Source organism: Odocoileus virginianus, chromosome 1 (genome assembly GCF_023699985.2).
Source record: "Odocoileus virginianus isolate 20LAN1187 ecotype Illinois chromosome 1, Ovbor_1.2, whole genome shotgun sequence".
NCBI classification, from domain to species: domain Eukaryota; kingdom Metazoa; phylum Chordata; class Mammalia; order Artiodactyla; family Cervidae; genus Odocoileus; species Odocoileus virginianus.
The window spans coordinates 19,955,062-19,973,178 of NC_069674.1; the positions used below are offsets into that span (position 1 = coordinate 19,955,062).

The following is an 18,117-nucleotide window of genomic DNA, read 5'->3' on the forward strand; positions in this document are numbered from 1 at the left end:
GTTCCTACAAATTAAAGTCCTGGCTTTGGTCAAATTCCCCAAAAAACATGCTACTGGGCTTGAACAATAAACTTATCCTTCAGCGCTCTCAAAAAAAAAAAAAAAAAAAAAAAACCAAAATTCCTTCCCGGGCTATTATTTATGGGAATTCTGTTACTTTTGCTAAGCATTCGCGTTTCCACGTGTCACAGCTGCTGGCGGTGCTCGGGGCGCCGCGTGGGGGGGGGGGGGGGGGGGTGTGGGTAAACTGCCCGCTTAAAAGGAATCCGGTGCCGCTAGGACCTAGTAGGAGGCGCTTCCTCGCAGAGCCCCCCGGGCTAACAGACGCGCGGCATCTGATTGTCGGGGCGGCCAATCAGAAGCCGCGCTTGCCGAGCCAGACGCCCATCATACCCGCCCCTTCGGCCTGCCTCACCGGCTATTTAAAGAACCGCGCGGAGCCGCCTCGGCACCGTTCTCAGGTCCGGGTCAGCGGAGCTCGAGCAGTCATGGCCAACCACATCGTGCTCTACACCGGCGCCAAGATGCCCATCTTGGGGCTGGGCACCTGGAAGGTAGGTGCCCTGGCGAGCGTGCTCCGGGGCTCGCTTAAGTGCTCGGCGCGGCCTGGGACGGGTAAGGGACCGAGAGTGACCCTGAGCAGCGGCCCCCGCGGCGGACGCCGGGCCTCGATGGAGCCATGCTCGGGCTGGTCGGGTCCCGGCAGGATCTGGACCTGCGGTTCGGGAGCCCGAGCGCTGAGGCGGGCGGGGCGCTCGCCTCGGTCTCGGACTGGGGCACTTACGGTGGGGTGGGGTGGGGTAGGGAAGGGGTGCTTGAGAATGGCTCGCGGGTGGCCGACCCCATAACTCCTCGTGCATGCAATCCGCTGGAATCCGATCTCAGCTGGAAAGACAACTAGGGGGCGCCGATCGAAGGGAAATTTTCCCGAGTCTCCGTCCCTGTGGCTCGGTGGATGGAGGTCGGGGAGGGGCGTTCCCGGAGATGGAGCAAAAAGGGGCGTGGGGCGCCGGCGTCCCTCGCCTAACCGCACCTGCGGGCTTCCGCATCTTTTGCCTTTCTTCGAAGTAGTTGGTCCTTAACCGTTTCCGGCTTTGCTCCCTCAGGAACAAGCATCCCAAGGTAAGCCTGGAGTCTGCAGGTAATTGAATTAGGCGGCACGAGTGTGCCCAGGACCTTCCTATTTACACTGTCCCGAAACGCGCGGGTCGCTGAACTCCCGGAGGCCGGCGTCCCCCTCGGAGTGTCCTGTGCTGGACGAAGGAATCTACGGGGGTGCGGGTGGTTGAGTGGAGGTTCCCACCCATGCAAAACTGCGGGCTGACACCCGTAGTTAAAACTGCCTCCGGAAACCTCGGCACCGCTGGAACCTTTTCACAGCGTCCCCAGGGAAAGGTTAGGAGTAAAAATGGTAGTCTTGAGTATTTGACAGTTGGGGAGCAGTGAGTGATGTTACGGGAGCCGAAGCAAAACCCCCAATTTTTAAACCGCTTGTAAGTTAGCTTGGGGTATTTTGTACATTACGTTCCACGGCTATGACTCGGGTTTTCCAGGAACTTTAAATGTAGGACTGGGCATTGGCCGTTTGCACACTGACAAGGAAAGAAAAGACGGTAGGAGATTAAGGGCACCTTGAAACGGTCTGAAAGAGACAGGATGGTATTTATCTCTACCCTAAAATCAGCAGCTGGAATCCTGTAAACATTCACTGTCGTGGAGTTGCCTCTCACGAAAAGTGTTTCCCGGACAAAGGAATCGGATTTCCATCTGTGCCTTGTGTTTCCTTCCAAAAGGCCAGTGATGGCTCTAAGGGTGTAATAATTATGACCATTGTACCAAGTTAAATTCTGTCTGTCGCAGGTTATTCTCTTGGAATGGATGTGAACAGACACTTTTCTTGGCAGTGGCAAATTACAATTTCTGAGGCAGCACACAGACATACATGTGTCACTGGAACAAAACCACCACCTCACTGAGCCTTATAAGTTTGCGGTTTCAAAAATTGGGACTTAAGGTCCATTGTTTCAAAATCAGTACTCTGGGGGTAAATAAGGAGTAAAAGTAGATTTAAAACTACAGCTTTAAATCATTTGCTTGAGCTCTTAAAACCTACCCCCAAAGCTGTATATTTAGTTGAGATAGCTCTATAAATCTGTACGTTTAGATCATTCAGTAAGTTCGTTGAGTGTAAGGGTAGCATCTGACTTGGTCACAAACTGTTTATGGAACTGTTCACAGAGCCTGGTAAATGATCCTAAGGATAACATGTCGAATTAATACAAAGAAGTAAGATAATTTCAGATTTGGGAGAGTGGGTGAGGAGTTGAAGTTGTTTGGAACCGTGTTAGAGGCATGATAGAGGAGGTGACAGGGAAATAAATGGTTTAAGTATGGGCTTGGAGTAGATTTCCTTCTTTATAAGGAAAAGTATATGAATAGTGTTTGATACCTTTCCCCTGTATGTGTAAAATATATATTCTCACAGATGCTGGACGAAAATGGGGTGACTTAAATACCATTTGCTTATCTTTGTGAGAACTGGGGGAGGCCCTGAGAGTGGGGGCAGTTCCTGGTTCCCATGGGTCTTCCATATCACGGTGGCTGTATTGTATCCTTCGGATCCTTGGCAGGGCTCTGGGAGTCTCCAGTCAGTTACTTTGAAGGTCCTCAGACTCCCCCTTCTCTCCTTGGAGGTGAAGGTTTCAGCCCACTGGGAGAACATCTTGATCTCCAAGCCCATGTGGCTTAGAGGCCATTTCCCCTTGGCAGGCTCGCCTTCCCCAGTGGACAGTAAATAAGCCACGGGCATTGTGTTCCCAGGAAGCGGCTAAAACAGATTACTTCTGATGCTGACCAGTGTCCTGTTGCTGATAAATGTTTGGAACTAGCTGAAAACTTGATGGTAAATGGCCGTTGTAATTCACCTACATACTCCAAGCCTAGGAATGGAGGACTATTTTCTCTGCTGCTTTTCCATTGTCTTCTGCCCGCACCCATGAGCCTTTGAGACATTTCCCCCTAAATGTCCCCACCCAATGAAAATTCAACATCACAGATAGATGGTACATCTGTGTGTGTCCTGTGACCCTTTGACAGGCCACAGAACATTTTATAAGCTAAGTGCTTTTGTTTTTGCCTCAAACAAACCGGTTTTTGCCTCTTTGAGGTTGAGAACACTTCCTTTAGGAGAAAATGCTGAGAAAGAACTCAGGCCAAGCTCTTGATGGCCTGGGATCCCGGGCTAGAAGAGTCGGAGCTAAACCAGTAGCTTGTCTTTCTGTTCACCTGCTTCATCTCCCTGCAGGCCTCCACCTGCAGCTCTTCAAGAGCAAAGATACTTAAATAAGTCCAGCCTTCGCAGGGCCAGCCCTGGGCCACCCGCATTGCAACCAAGTGGAGACAGTGGTATAATTTAGGACAGCTGGATTCACACGGAGTGAAAGTTAATCTCAGTTTTCTTGTTGGTTTGTGTTTGTGGCCAAACCTAGTTGTGAGCTTTGGTGGAAAAACATAGCCACAGTGGACTGTTTTCATGTGATAAGGCAACAAAAAAGATCCTTCTTCGGCAGTCTGCTCTTTATCATATGAAATTGTGGTTTACATTATTAAACTGTAGATTTGGACATAATTGAACATGAGCCAAATGAGGTTGGCTTATCTGCACCAAGCAATAAAAGCGCCCCTGTTGAGGTGAAGGACTGGACATTGTTGTCATTCTCTGGATTCTCCCAGATGCTTATTCTATTGGAGTCTTATGAGTGGCAGATTTGAAGTCGTCTTGGTACAAAACCGTCGGATACGGGCATTGTGTCTAAGCACAGGGCAGGCAAGCTGGCCCAGCTTGCTCAGGTTTCCCCAGACCTTATTGTCCATTGATTAAATTGGAGCAGGGTATAAACCCTTTTAGTCTCCAGAGTATCTTTACGTTCAATATCAGGATACCTTTTTGTTGTTTTGTTTTGGGAGGGTTTCTATTTGTCTGCTTTTGGGCTGTATCACATGACATGCGGGATCTTAGTTCCCTGACCAGGGATCGAACCAATGCCCCTTTATTGGAAGGGCAGAGTCTTAACCACTGACTCTCGAGGAAGTCTCACGTTTTGGTTATTAAGGTGATGAATTGCAAACAAGAATGTTACTTGTAAATAGGACAAATCAAGACTGGGACTGTTGCCTAATGCCCATTTCTTTGTGTGCTTTTCCAGCAACTCCAGGGGTTAGTAAACCACAGCCCATTTTTATAAGCAAAGTTTTATTAGAACACATTTCACTCCTTTACATATTGTTTTTGCAGCAGCCAAGTTGAGCAGGTGTGACGAGACTGGCCCAGAAGGCCTGAAATATTTTCTGACTGGCCACTTAACAGAAGAAGTTTGCCAATTTCTCTTCCAGAAGATTCTAAATAAATTAACTGGAAGTTGGAATACATTTTGAGAAATTAGGTCACAAATGTCTGCTTAGCATACATGGAGTTGAAATGCTTTATATACAATGAGAAGCAGAAAATTATATCAGGACATCACTAGTATTTTAAACAAAACCGATAATTAAAAAATAAGGTTAATTTCTTTTTTTAATATAGGTTGAACTTCTCTGAAGTAAAGCTGGTTTAATCAGAAGAGGTTAAACAGTGCTTTTCAGTGACAACTTTTCTCTGACGTGTTACATTTCAGAGCCTTAGAAGTTGATGCCCTGTTTCATTTATCAATGAAAGTTTACATCAAAAGTTATGGTTACCTATTTTGCTCCAAGTTTATTATTGGCGCACTGTTAAACTTCTTACCCCGGTTTTTTTCCCCTCAAAGGGAAGTTTCCTTTATTCCTGTCCCCTTCTTCATTCCAAAAGTGATACCTGCTAACTGAAGAAAATATTTTTAAAAAGTCAGAAAGAACAGTCTTCTCTTTCCAGACATCTGCATGTTAAAACTACAAAGGATTCAATCTCTGAAATACTGTTGTTTGTTGTTTTTTTTTTAACCAATGACACTGTTTTATAACCTTTGTTGTTTGGAGCTGTGTGTTGCTAAGTTGTGTCTGACTCTGCGACCCCATGGACTTTGTAGCCTCCCAGGTTCCTTTGTCCATGGAATTCTCCAGGCAAGAATATTGGAATGGATTGCCATTCCCTTCTTCACGTTTGGAGCTGTAGTATTTTTGTTGTTTGTTTGTTTGCTTGCTTCTGGCTTGCAGAGGGAATAGAGGGAGGGATATTAAGGTACCTAGCAGCACAAGGAGAAGGCACTGGCACCCCACTCCAGTACTCTTGCCTGAAAAATCCCATGGACGGAGGAGCCTGGTAGGCTGCAGTCCATGGGGTCGAGCGACTTCACTTTCACTTTTCACTTTCATGCATTGGAGAAGGAAATGGTAACCATCTCCAGTGTTCTTGCCTGGAATATCCCAGGGATGGGGAAGCCTGGTGGGCTGCCATCTATGGGGTCGCACAGAGTCGGACACGACAGAAGCGACTTAGCAGCAGCAGGAGCTCCAAGCAGAGCGGAAGATGATTGGGTTTTAAAAGGAGAGGAGAGAGAGAGACATGGATAGTAATTATTCGAGTTGGGACTGCCTGGCCTGAAGTGTTACGTGAAAAGGAAATAGGCCCAGTTTGTGGAACTGATGGGGGGCTCTCAGGGGTAGAGACGTGTCAGCGACGTCACTTGGTACCATCAGTTAGAACGTTGTCCAGTTGCTGCTCAAGCTCAGAGCTCTTAAGTTCTGAGAGGATGGGCATGGGCAGCTGTGCCCAAGTCACAGGGCAGATTAGTGGCAGGAGTGAGTTTCAAACATGATTTCACCTATGTGATTTGTATAATTTGGTTATTTATAACTTGGGTGTTTCCTCTGCTGGTTTTCTGTGGATTTCCTGTTAGATGTATAGAAACATATTTTCGTGATTATCCTCTTTTCAAAGTCTCAGTCTGGAGCCCTGCCTTGTGTTTGCAGTTTTCAGTGTGGCCAGGGGGTGAGGAGACGGTGTAATCGTGTGTTGGCATTCCCAAGTTTATTGAGCCTTTTTTTTTTTTTAATCAGATCTCTAAGTGGCTGCTTCATTAGTGATGAGGAAAGTTGGTTTAGTCTCCTCCTGGGGAGGGTTCTGGGTAATTAGTATGGAACGTAGTTTGTGGATTCCAGTACATTTTCATCCCAGAGGATGGTTTTCCAAGCCCGGGTGACTGGTCCTCTCCCTGACCAGTGTGTCCCTTCCTCCAAGGACAGATCTCTGAGCCAAGGCTGGCCCTCAGGTCCTGGTGCCAGGGTTCGAATCCCGGCATCTCTTTCTCACTGCTCCATCATAGGCCAGTTTCGTAAACTCCGCACCTTCATTCCCTAATCCACAGAGATCACGGATACCCAGGGTTGTGGTGGAGATGCAATTCAGTGATACACTTAAAACTAGTGAAGACTGATCCATAATAAGTGGGAGCTGTTGTTACTTTCTCTCCGAGCCATTGAGCGCTGCACACCACGCGGGTCAGGTTCCAGTTGTGACAGGACCTGCCCTGGCACAAGCCTTCTACTGACCGCATGCCTGTCCCCAGGCTGGCCCTGGCCCGCCCAGCCCAGGTGAGAGCTGTTGTCCCCACTGCACACAGGGCTGGTGGCCCCAGGCAGCCCTCCCCCCACCACCACTGCAAAGATGTCTCCAAAAGGGGGAAGCCAGCATGTAGTATCCATTCACTGGAGTCCTCTTATGGGTTGCCACAGCTTGTATGTATTTAATTTCTAAGTGCCCAACAGTCCCTGCTTCTGCTCCTCGTTGTCCTATGAAAGCAGTTTGGACTCGGCTTCTTAGCACATGCTTTCCAACTAATCAGTCTTCTCTGTCCGGGCAAGGGTCGGGGAGCCACAGCTTCTTGGTGACCTCTTGTAGGTCATTTCTGTCCTTGGCTCCTCTACAAAAGCATCACAAGAACTTTTTTTTTCCCCAGAGTTTTGGGTCCATTGTTCAGCAGCCTTGATTATCCTATTCGGCACTCTTTTGGTCCCAAGGAACCAAATAACCAATTTAATCTTAAGCAGGAAAGAAAATGTGTTGGGGGTGGGGAGTCACTGACTTAGAGGATGTCAGGAGTACCAGAGCCAGGGCTGTGAAGGATGTGGCCAGGAGCTGTCTCTCGTCCACTCTTCATCTGCTCCTCAAACCCCGCTTCCGTCTAGCACCTCCTGGCACATGTGTTCCCCACACAGAGACGCCAGCAGAATGAAACCTTGTCCTGGGAGTGCCAGCCGAAGTCCAAAGATGGAATCCCGTGGGCCTGCCTGGGGTCGTGTCTCGGGCCCTGGACCAGTCTCTGTGGCACATGCAGTGCGTGGCTGGGCCTCGGAAAGGTGCCTGCCCTCTGCCTGGAGTTGGGGGCGGTGAGCCGCTAGGCCGGCACAGAACAGGGCCCCGCAGAGAAAGTCCAGCCAGGGTACCTTCAAGCCTGAAGAAAGTTGATGGCGTGCTGGAGTCCCTGACCTGGGTCTCCGTATACCACCTGGCTTTCTCCTGGGAAGGGGTGTGCCCTGCTCTGATCAGCGACAGCAGTGCCCAGGGGGCCCCAGGGACACTGTGGTATTTCTGGCCATGCTGAGGTTCCCAGCCCTGTTTGTTTCACCGTGAAGGGTGGGGAAGACCACAGGTACAGCTTGGGTCCTCCGGGGACCTAGGAGATGGCCAGGTCATCTGAAGATGTCTGATGCCACACCCGAAGTCAGCATTGCCCGTCTGCCCCCTCCTGCTCCCTCTGGGGTGGCGAGCGAGCTGGGCGAGCTCACGGCTCGGTCCTGCGCTCCTCTGCCTTCCTCTGTTCGCGACAGCTGATATCAAAACAGCAGATGTCTGCAGCTGCTCATGGCCCCCGGGGAGTTCCCCTGCTCATTCTTTTCTACCCCAGCTCCCTGGAGGAATGTGCCCTATTCACCCAACAGTCCGCTGCACATGTGTTTGTTTTCCACCTCTCTGGTCCAAGCAGGAGTGTTGCGGAGATGGGTGTGTGCGCAGTCAGGCTGGGCGCTGGATGGAGGGGTGATGCTCTGCCTTCCTGCTCACCCAGATGCACACATCGTCCAAGCAGGGCCAGCGCTCAGTCTTTATGCAGCTCTGACCACAAACCGCATGGTGGTCTTCCACGGCTCCCATTTCCCACTCCTGTCTCAACTCCCTTCTGTCCGCTGAATGCCTCTGAGCGGCCACTTCCCACCTCCACCTCTTAAAGCAGATTCCTACACAGTGAGATTTGAGCACAGGCCTTTGAACCTGCAGCAGCCGTGTTTTTGACTTTGATACTCCCCAAACTGCACAAAAACAAGTTATGACCAATACCAGAATCTACCTGTGGAAGGAGAAAACAAGTCATAGGTGTTCACTGACAGAACTTGAGAACCAAACAGGAATTGGGGTGACTATTTAACAGCGGTTTTGAAGTATTTTGAGTTGTTTGAAAGCAGTGATATCCCTCATTGTCTTAGGAACCTAACAGATTGAGATAGTGTGGGCTTTTTTGCTCAGTTCAGTTGCTCAGTCGTGTCTGACTCTGCGACCCATGGACTGCAGCACGCCAGGCTTTCCTGTCCATCACCAACTCACAGAGTTGCTTAAACTCATGTCCATCAAGTCGGTGATGCCATCCAGCCATTTCATCCTCTGTCGTCCCCTTCTCCTCCTCCAATCTTTATCAGCATCAGGATCTTTTCCAGTGAGTCAGTTCTTCTTATCAGGTGGCCAAAGTGTTGGAGCTTCAACTTTAGCATCGGTCCTTCCAATGAACACCCAGGACTGATCTCCTTTAGGATGGACTGGTTGGATCTCCTTGCAGTCCAAGGGACTCTCAAAGAGTCTTTTCCAACACCACAGTGAATTGTTTATACAGTGATTTGTAAATCAACAGATGCTGAACAAACACGGAAGCTAGGTGCTTTGGCTCATCTAGTTAAGGTGATCTGTGCTGCTAGTAGAGAGTGGTCAGATTTTCCCAAAGTGAAGCACCGTGGCATCTCACCTTGGGTGGCCTGGCTTTACTGGCCTTGAAGGAACAGGAGCCACTGAGGAGCCTGGGTTCCCTTCCTCCTGGCTTGTGTGCAGACTGTGTTTTGCTTAATTTTTGGTCTTATCCCCATTCCTTCCATTTCCTGTTTCTTTCAGTCCCCTCCAGGCAAAGTGACGGAGGCTGTGAAGGTGGCGATTGACCTTGGGTACCGTCACATTGACTGTGCCCACGTGTACCAGAATGAGAATGAGGTGGGTTTGGCCCTCCAGGCAAAGCTGCAGGAGAAGGTGGTGAAGCGTGAGGACCTCTTCATCGTCAGCAAGGTACCCCGTCCTGCAGGGGAGCCTGAAGGGAGGGTTCTCGTCCATGTTCATCCAGGGCAGCATCTGTTTAGGGGGCCAAGACCGCACCCTGGGGTCTTTGAACACAGCTAGGGTTATCACCCAGCAGGCGGTTCTTCCTGGGCAAATGTGTGACTCAAGGCCACACCGAAGGCCATGTGTGCCTGTCTGTTGGATGGTCATTCCACTGGGACCCACGGGCTAGAGCCCTTGCTGATGAGGCCAAGGCTATGGGTTGGCACCCCCTTTCCAGAGGGTTACCTCTGATAACAGGACTTGGTTCCCCTCTGTAGACTGAGCTCTCTTGATGGTTCCCAAGATATACCGGGTGGGAGGGTGAGGCTGGCCCCACAAAGACCAGCCTGGTGGGAAAATAGGCCCTGAGAACTATGTTCAGGGCATGGGGCTGGCTTGCCAACCTGCCCATTCCATTTTATGCCTTCAGTTTGGTCCTCCTGAAAGGGTTCCTTGACCTGATTATCCTCCCTTCCTTTGGGAAGTTAGGATTCACGTGTGCAGTGGAATCTCTGTCCCCACCGTTGACAGCGTCATGGTGAAGTGGGTGGGTTGTGGGGTGCAGAAAGCAAGTCCCCTGTCCCCGAGCCATCTGGCTGCTGGCCTGCGGGCTAAGACGTGTTCCCTCCCCGGCTTCAGCTGTGGTGCACGTATCACGACAAGGACCTGGTGAAAGGTGCCTGCCAGAAGACGCTCAGCGACCTGAAGCTGGACTACCTGGACCTCTACCTCATCCACTGGCCCACGGGCTTCAAGGTAGGGGCTCAGAGGTCACCAGTGGCATCACCCTCTGCTGTGAGCAGGTCACAAGCAGGTAGACCTCTGTGTGTGGCCCTGCCACTGCACTCAAGGTGCGGTCCCTAGACCAGCAGCAGTGTCCTCGCCTTGGAGCTTGTTAGAAGTCTGCCTAGGGCTCCACCCAGCCCTCTGACCCAAGCCAAGGGTGGCTCACGTGCACGTTTCAGAGTTGGAGGAGCACCACTCTTTGTTATTTGATAATTGGGTAAACTTCAACCTTTGCGACTGAACAAAGGCTGAGCTGACACTCCTTCCCATAAGGTGGCGTCATCAGCTACCACGGCTCCCCACCACCTCAGGCACCTTCACGTACACACACGCACGCACATATACATGCACGCACCCTGCACTTAAGGCATGCGTTTATCCTGTATTCCATATACATGACATCCTGCGGAAGCTTGATAAACCTCAACAGCCTTCCTCTCGACACACAAGAACTCTATAGTTATTCCATCCTTAACCTCCATTCTAGCCACAGGCTCAGTTTTCTGCTTCATCAGCCAGTGTGAAAACATGCGGGTATTACCCTGAAGCTCTTATTTTATTGCACTGTGGTGTATCCGGGCCTGACTTGCATCCTTTGTTTTTTTTTTTTTTCACAATAAGCTGGCGAGGCTCAGCGAGGTGGTGGTTTTGTAGGCTTGGGTCTCCCCTCATCCACACACCCCCGTCCACGGCAGGCTTCATCTCACTGACCGAGAATTCTCCATCTCCACACGATGGTCAGTGCCCACCCGCCTGATAGAAAAGGGGTCTGGAGGCTTCAGGAGCTGTCTGCTATTTCTTTTTCCCAATGACATGGATTTGCCCTTGATTAGTATCTGAAAACAGCTGTTGCACTTTAGAGTAATTGTTTTAGAACTTTGCTTTCCACAGTGCATCTGCCCCAGCAGATCTCTGCAGGTCTGTGATTGTTTTTGATTGTTACTGCAGCCTGGGAAAGACTTCTTCCCATTGGATGAGGATGGCAACGTGATTCCCAGTGAAAAAGATTTCGTGGATACCTGGACGGTAAGACAGCCCCTGGCTTGGCCTCCCCTTTCGTGCGGGCTCCCCGGCCTCCTTGTAAGGGACCAGGTGTGAATGACCTGCTCCACCATTTCTTTTCCCGTGATTGTTACTCTGTCACTGTTGTGGCTCTTCCTGCCTCATTAAAGCCATCTTGGCTTTTGTCTCGATGCCTCTTGTCTTCCGAAAGATCTGACTTGCTGGCACTGAATAATAAAGGCATGACCTGTTAAGCTGACTGGTGCAAGAGGTGCTTCTGGGCACATGTCAGCAGCAAGCATACCCTCTTTGGTTTCTAGGCCATGGAAGAGCTGGTGGACGAAGGGCTGGTGAAAGCTATTGGAGTCTCCAACTTCAACCATCTCCAAGTGGAGAAGATCTTAAACAAACCTGGCTTAAAATACAAGCCGGCGGTTAACCAGGTAATGTCAGCAGGGAAGCTGGTGTGCGTGGGAGACTGTTGTGTGACCCTCAGATGCTAGCAGTGCCTTGTTAATCACATCACCCAGAGGCGGGTCCCTGGGCGCTGGCAGAGTCCTGAGTTATGGCTCAGAAAAGACAGTGTCACATCTGAGAGTAAAACTTGCAGGAGAGAAAGGGTTTTGAGCCTGGCTTTTGATGACTCAGAGTCTTGAGACGAGCTGTGTGCAGACATAGACATCCTCAGACCTGTCACAGTTGATAAATGGCCAAAGCCAGAAAAAACCCTCGAGGCCCATGGCCATGGTAACAGGACTAGGATCCTTAATGTCAAGAATGCTATAGCTGGGAAGCAAGAGTTGTCACTGCCCATCCAGGAGATGGGATGCAGGTTGCCCATAACTTTCTGTCTGGAAGGAGGGGTCTTAGCCAGGGAAGACTTCCCACGTGGCCCGTGCCCACAGGGTCAGCATCAACCCTCCCGTGTTTATCTGCAGATCGAGTGCCACCCGTACCTCACTCAGGAGAAGTTAATCCAGTACTGCAACTCCAAAGGCATTGTGGTGACCGCCTACAGTCCCCTTGGCTCTCCCGACAGGCCCTGGTGAGTCTCCATGGGATAGTTCTCTTGTTAGTTGGCGGAGATTAGAAGTGGCTAAAAAAGGAAAATACAGCATCAAGGAGAATGCTTCCGAGGTGATCGGGAGCCTCCTGTTGGGTTTCCTCATCGGCGTTTCTAGTAGCAGGATGCCTCCTCTTTTTCCAAAGGGTTGTGAGTTTGTATCTGAGCTCTGAATCATGAGGAGACTGGCGGGCTGCCCTCTGAGGTCGATGGGCCTTAGGGTTAGGGTCATGGCTGCCTTGAGCGGTGGTGACAGTGGTCACTCATGCAGACCGTCTTGCTGTCTGTCTCCAGGGCCAAGCCCGAGGACCCTTCCATACTGGAGGACCCCAGGATCAAAGCGATTGCGGACAAGCACAATAAAACCACAGCCCAGGTATGGCCGTTTCCAGGCTCTCGTGACTGTTCCCAGAACTTCCTGCATTCGTGGTGGTTCCCGTTAGCCTGGAGGACCAAGCCCGTCAGCGCTCCCCAGACGTACAGCTTGGGTCCTGAAGCATGGTAGCAAGGGCACAGAAGAGCCTTAGAAAGACCACGTGGGGCTGGGGATGATCAGACCTGCCCCGCTACCTCTGAAGGCTACCACGAGGGTCCACACTCGCCCCTGTTTGGGAAAGCCCATCTGTGCTCGCAGAAGGCTCAGCTGTGTGCTCCCAAAGGCTAGTGTGAGCTCCTAGACAGGGAGTAACATACAGAGAGACACGAGGCTGAGAGCTGGGCAGGGGGTTGGGACCTGAGCACCTCCTCCTCCTTACAGGGCGTGAGGCATCACCCCTGAGCTGGTCTCCTCACTGTGAAGTTCTGGGGTGTGGGCTGGGGTGGGGGTCAGGTTGGGCGAGTGGAAAGTGCAGAGCTTCTGATGGATATATGCGCTTGGCATCTCTTTGCACAGGTGCTGATCCGATTCCCCATGCAGAGGAACCTGATTGTGATCCCCAAGTCAGTGACACCTGAACGCATTGCTGAGAACTTCCAGGTAAGTCCTGGCTGGTCGGCCCAGGGTCCCCTCGGTGGAGGAGGGGCCAGCTTTTCACCGGGCCTCTGAATGGTCATATGTGGGCCCCCCGCCATCTCTTCTCGGGCAGGGAGCCCACCGTAGACGCGGGACACTGGTTCCTCGTGGGTGGCAGTGCTGCCAGGGCGGGCCCTGGGCCCCGTTGTACATGCACACACCTGTGCTAGGACTTCTCAGGGACTTGTCATTTGCCCGAGTAATGTTGCTCTTGAGTGATGCTGCTTGGATTTGCATCAGGACTCAGTTCCCCATCTGTAAAACTGTCACCTATTTCAAGGGTTATCACGAAGATGAAACAAGATGCACACAGCACTTGGTACCTTTGTAAGCACTCGGGAAACACTGCTGTGCTGACAGCTCCGTGGCCTGCAGAGACCTTGCAGGGCTCCAGTGAGGTGTTCCGTGCAGGTTCTCTGAGCACCTGCCAGAGCCGAGGAGGCATTCTGACCTCACAGCCCCTCCCGCCCACCTGCCTGCCTCCCGCACCAGTGTCAGGGGCCGGGCCAGGAGACAGGCTCCCCAGGAGGGTCCCAGCGCCCCTGAGGCGAGCAGCTCTCGGTCTTCACCCAAACCCTGGTTCCTGTGGCTCTGTTTCCAGGGAGAGCGACTGATCACGCCTGTTCCACTGGCCAGGGGCTGTGGCTGTAACAGGAGCTGCTGGCCGCCTGGGGCCCAGGCAGGGTGGGGGAGATAGATAAAGTGGTAAAATAGTATGAGAAACACACACCCTGCTAGAGATGGATTTTTTTGTTTCTTCTTTTATTTTTTCAAAGTGTTGGAAGAGACACATTTTCATTAAAAAAAATATTTTTTTTTTAAAGACCCACTTTTGTTATTTTTTTAAACCTATTTACTTTTAATTGGAGGATGTGTTAGTCACTCAGTCATGTCTGACCCTTTGCAACACAATGAAGAGTAGCCTCCTACCTTCCTCTGTCCATAGGATTTTTTTCCAGGCAAGAATACTGGAGTGGGTAGCCATGCCCTTCTCCAGGGGATCTTCCCGACCAAGGGATTGATCCTGGGTCTCCCACATTGCAAGCAGATTCTTTACCATCTGAGCCATCAGGGAAGCCCAGTCGGAGGATACTTGCTTTACAATATTGTGTTGGTCTCTGCCATACATCAGCCGTAGGAATACATACGTCCCCTTCCCTCGTTTTTAAGCTTCTAGGCCACATAGCATGTGGGATCTTGGCTTCCTGACTAGGTATGAAACCCTCGCCCCCTGCAGTGGAAGCACAGAGTCTTAATCACTGGCCTGCCAGGGAATTCTCTGGGCAGAGGTTTTGAAGTGAACTAAATAGAAAAAAAAAAGTATCATTTTGCTTGGAGGATCTGGAAGGGAAAGTTCTGTTTTCATTGTTCATATACCAAGACAAAACATGTGCGTTCTGAGTGGCCATGTAATAAACTTTCTCTGAGTTTAGTCTACCTTCCTGCCCCTCTGCACAGCAGACAGTATCTCACCAGTGGTCCTGCCTGGAGCTGATCATATGCTTTCATATTCTGTGTTGGATTTTGCTCTTTAGTTGCTAAATCATGTCCAACTGTTCTGCGACCCATGGACTGTAGCCCACCAGGCTCTTTTGTCCATGGGATTCTCCAGACAAGAATACTGGGAGTGGGTTGCCATTTCCTTCTCCAGGGGATCTTCCCAACCCAGGGATCGAACCTGAGTCTCCTGCATGGGCAGGCAGGTTCTTTGCCACTGAGTCGCCAGGGAAGCCCTTACCTGTGTTGAATAGCTATTTACAGAGCTTCTTGGGAGTTGTGGTTTCTATTTTGTTTTCTTTTTAGGTCTTTGACTTTGAACTGGACAAGGAGGATATGAACACCTTGCTCAGCTTCAACAGGGACTGGAGGGCCTGTGCCTTGGTGAGGTGAGTCCCGGGAGAGCCCCTGGAGGGATGCAGGTGAAAGACTAACTGCTGGAGGCCTTCCCACCCAGGTCCTGCTCTTGCAGCAGCTCTGGCTTGTTCACGTTACCTGGCCTCCGTGGGCTGCAGCGAGCATTTACAGCATGTCAGCCGAGCCGCACTCAGCCCCGGGGGAAATGCCCGGCGCCCTGCCTAGTCTCTCCTCGCCCTGTGCACTGGTGGCCTAACCTGCAGTAACCTAGGGGCCAGACAGCTTCTTGTTTTTTTTTTAAACTAGTTTTTTTTATAGTGCTTCATAATATTACATTAGTTTTTGCCGTACAAGGAAGTAAACCAGCTATATGTCTATATATATCCCCTCCCTCCTGCCCTGTCCCACCCATCTAGGTATTTTGACTTTTACTTTTCAAAATTGAGTGGCTCATATGAAACTAGATGATTCCAGGTGGCTCCTGCCCCACCTTCCTGGGAGAATTTCCCCGTGACTCTTTATTATCCATAAGGACTCGTGAGAGGGTTTTGGTCGGAAGACTGTGCTCGGGGCCCACCAGCACCCCGGCTCTGGTACTGGAGCCACCTGGACCCCTCCAGTAGACATGAGCTGGTTCCTTGTGTTCCCTCTGATTTGTGGTTTGGAAGGAGATGACAAGGAAGTAGGGTTTGGTTTTTTTGTTTCTTTTTGTACCACTGTGTTAACTCAGCAAAGTTTAAAAGTTTAAAAAACACATTTCCTGCTTTCAAGAAGACTCTCCCCATTTTACATGCAGACTAAGAACTTGCTCTGTGACTGTATCGTCTGACCTCGCAGTTTCTTCTCTGTCCCCTCTGGCACTTACTCTCCTAAGCAGAGTTTGAGCGTTCCCTCAAACCAGCCCGGGTGCTAGCTGTCCTTCCAGCCCTTGCTCTCTCTCCAGCTCCTAGCTGGCACCCCTGGTGGTTCCCCCACTCCTCCGGCAGGTGCTCCCAGGTTTGCTTCTTGATTAACAACTCTCGCCTGAGCTTGGGGCAAGCCCTTGCCTGTGAGCGTGTGGCTGCCACGCTCTGGCCACAGGCAGAGTTTACCACTGGCCCTCTCTGAGGTCCCTGTATGTGTTATGTCACTGACCCTTTAGACATTAAAATCTTGTTTGAGCTAGTGGGCAAAGGAGAGAGAAGAGAGAAGTGAATCAGTCACCAAGTCCCATCCTTGTTGGCCTTTGAGAACCGCTCATTATTCGTTTAGTTTCCTTTCCCCTTCCAGCTGCTGACACAGCATATGGTAGGGCGGCTGCTGCAGACCACTGATGTGTAATGGATTAGGAAAGTTATTTGGCCCGAGCAGGGTTCACCCTGGGGCCTTTCACACTCTTCCCAGCCAGGCTTTCCAACACTATGTACCTCCAACACAGGCCATAGGGCTGCGAACCTTGGCAAACAACTCCTGTGTCTTTCCACCCCCGGCTCAGCATCCAGCCTCTATAGCAAATCTTTAGTTGTTCATTTCAGCTCCCACTGGTCCCGGGAGGCCTCTGGAGATGGCAGTGGCCTCTTGCTCCATGTGTTCTCTGTATCTGTGAGTCTTTTTTTTTTTTAATTGGTGGAAAATCATTTTACAATTTTGTGTTGGTTTCTGCTGTACGCCAAGGGGAATCAGTCATAATTTTGTGTATATATATATATCCCTTCCCTCAAGGCTCCCTGCCCTCCCCCAACTCCAGCCCTCTGGGTCATCACAGAGCCCCAGGCTGGACTCCCTGTGTTATTTAGCAACTTCCCACTGACTGTTTGTTTTACACATAATCGTATATGTATATATGTCAATGCTACTTTCTCCATTCATTCCACCCTCACTTTCCTCTGCTGTATCCACAAGTCCATTCTCTACTAGGTTCATCTGTACCATTTTTCTAGATTCCATGTATATGTGTTAATGTACAACACTCAAGACATCATCTGTCTATTTGAAGTTGGTTACGGTAGAAATCTCATCCAGGAAAGACTAACGTGTTCCTGTTTTCTCCTGACAGCTGTGCCTCGCACAGGGATTACCCCTTTCACGAGGAGTTTTGAAGGAGTTTTGAAGCTGCAGGTCCCTGCCCTTGCCCAGGTGACCTGCCGTCTCCCACCTCACTTCTCTCATGTGTAGCGTAATTTGGCCCATGTCCCTCAGTGGTGGGTCATTGAGGGCTCGGCCAGCTTGGTGTCGGGTCCAAAGAGCAGAATCAGTAGATTAGTAGAAATCTTTTCAGTTTTCCTTTGCCCTTCTATTCTGGGGAACTGGGGAACATGCAACCCAAATACTCTTTTCTAAATTGAATTTACAGAATCAGAATAGTGCCTCTAACAGTGGGGTTTTGATTGCTTGGAACTGTAATCCTTTCAGCTAGACTTTTCTTTGCCTCAAATAAAAAGTGCTCTTATGAGTTTGATGCTGTCTGTTTTGGTTTGGTTTGTTGAAACCGTACACCACCTTCTGTGCCCATCGACCCTCCTCCCAAGATACCATACAGCTGGCCACTTAGCCCCACAACAGGAGGAAGGATTTAGCATCTTAACACTTAGCACCTCAGTACCGCACCCACTTAGCTTTTAGGGGCTGGATCCCCTCCTGACTGCACATCAGACACCCCGGGGGCTTTGAATGCTAGCATGCTGGACCTCATCCCTGGAAACTTACCTAATTGGTCCAGGTGTAGCCAGGACATCAGGAGTTTGCAGGACCCCTGGGTGACCCTTGTGCAGCCAAGCTGAGAACGTGAACCAGGACGTGAACCCATTTGTAATTTCACAGATTTACTTGGTTTTTTCCTCCTCCTTGTGAAGGCCAATAGTCCTGTGGTTACTAAACAGCACCACTCACGAGCGACTGCTCTCAAGAAGTTCATTGTCTGGGGCAGTGGGAAGAAAAGCAGCAATAATTGGTAGCTGGGGCCACTATAACAAAAACCAGAGACTGGGTGGTTTAACAGAAATGTATTTCTCATGGTTCTAGAGGTCTGAAGTCAGAAATCAGGGTGCCAGCGTGGCTGAGCTCTTATGAGGGCCCTCTTGATGGCAGGTAGAT

The 18,117-nt window shown here is 50.4% G+C and overlaps 1 protein-coding gene across 1 annotated transcript; it reads left to right on the forward strand.

Annotated features, from left to right (window-relative positions):
• Positions 1–413: 413 nt before the first annotated feature.
• Positions 414–17,489, forward strand: AKR1B1 (aldo-keto reductase family 1 member B). Its single transcript, XM_020871938.2, has 10 exons — positions 414–554; positions 9,128–9,295; positions 9,968–10,084; positions 11,063–11,140; positions 11,437–11,559; positions 12,055–12,161; positions 12,474–12,555; positions 13,072–13,155; positions 14,995–15,077; positions 17,081–17,489. Exons 1-10 carry the CDS (start codon positions 489–491, stop codon positions 17,121–17,123), a joined length of 951 nt encoding a protein of 316 aa, XP_020727597.1. The 5' UTR covers positions 414–488; the 3' UTR covers positions 17,124–17,489.
• The last annotated feature ends 628 nt before the right edge of the window (positions 17,490–18,117 follow it).

Excerpts from the sequence above, each read along its gene's own strand:
- AKR1B1 (XM_020871938.2), top strand. The coding sequence starts at position 489 with ATGGCCAACCACATCGTGCTCTACACCGGCGCCAAGATGCCCATCTTG. Across the intron at positions 12,556-13,071 it reads ACAATAAAACCACAGCCCAG|GTGCTGATCCGATTCCCCAT; the intron begins GTATGGCCGTTT and ends CTCTTTGCACAG. Across the intron at positions 15,078-17,080 it reads AGGGCCTGTGCCTTGGTGAG|CTGTGCCTCGCACAGGGATT; the intron begins GTGAGTCCCGGG and ends TTCTCCTGACAG.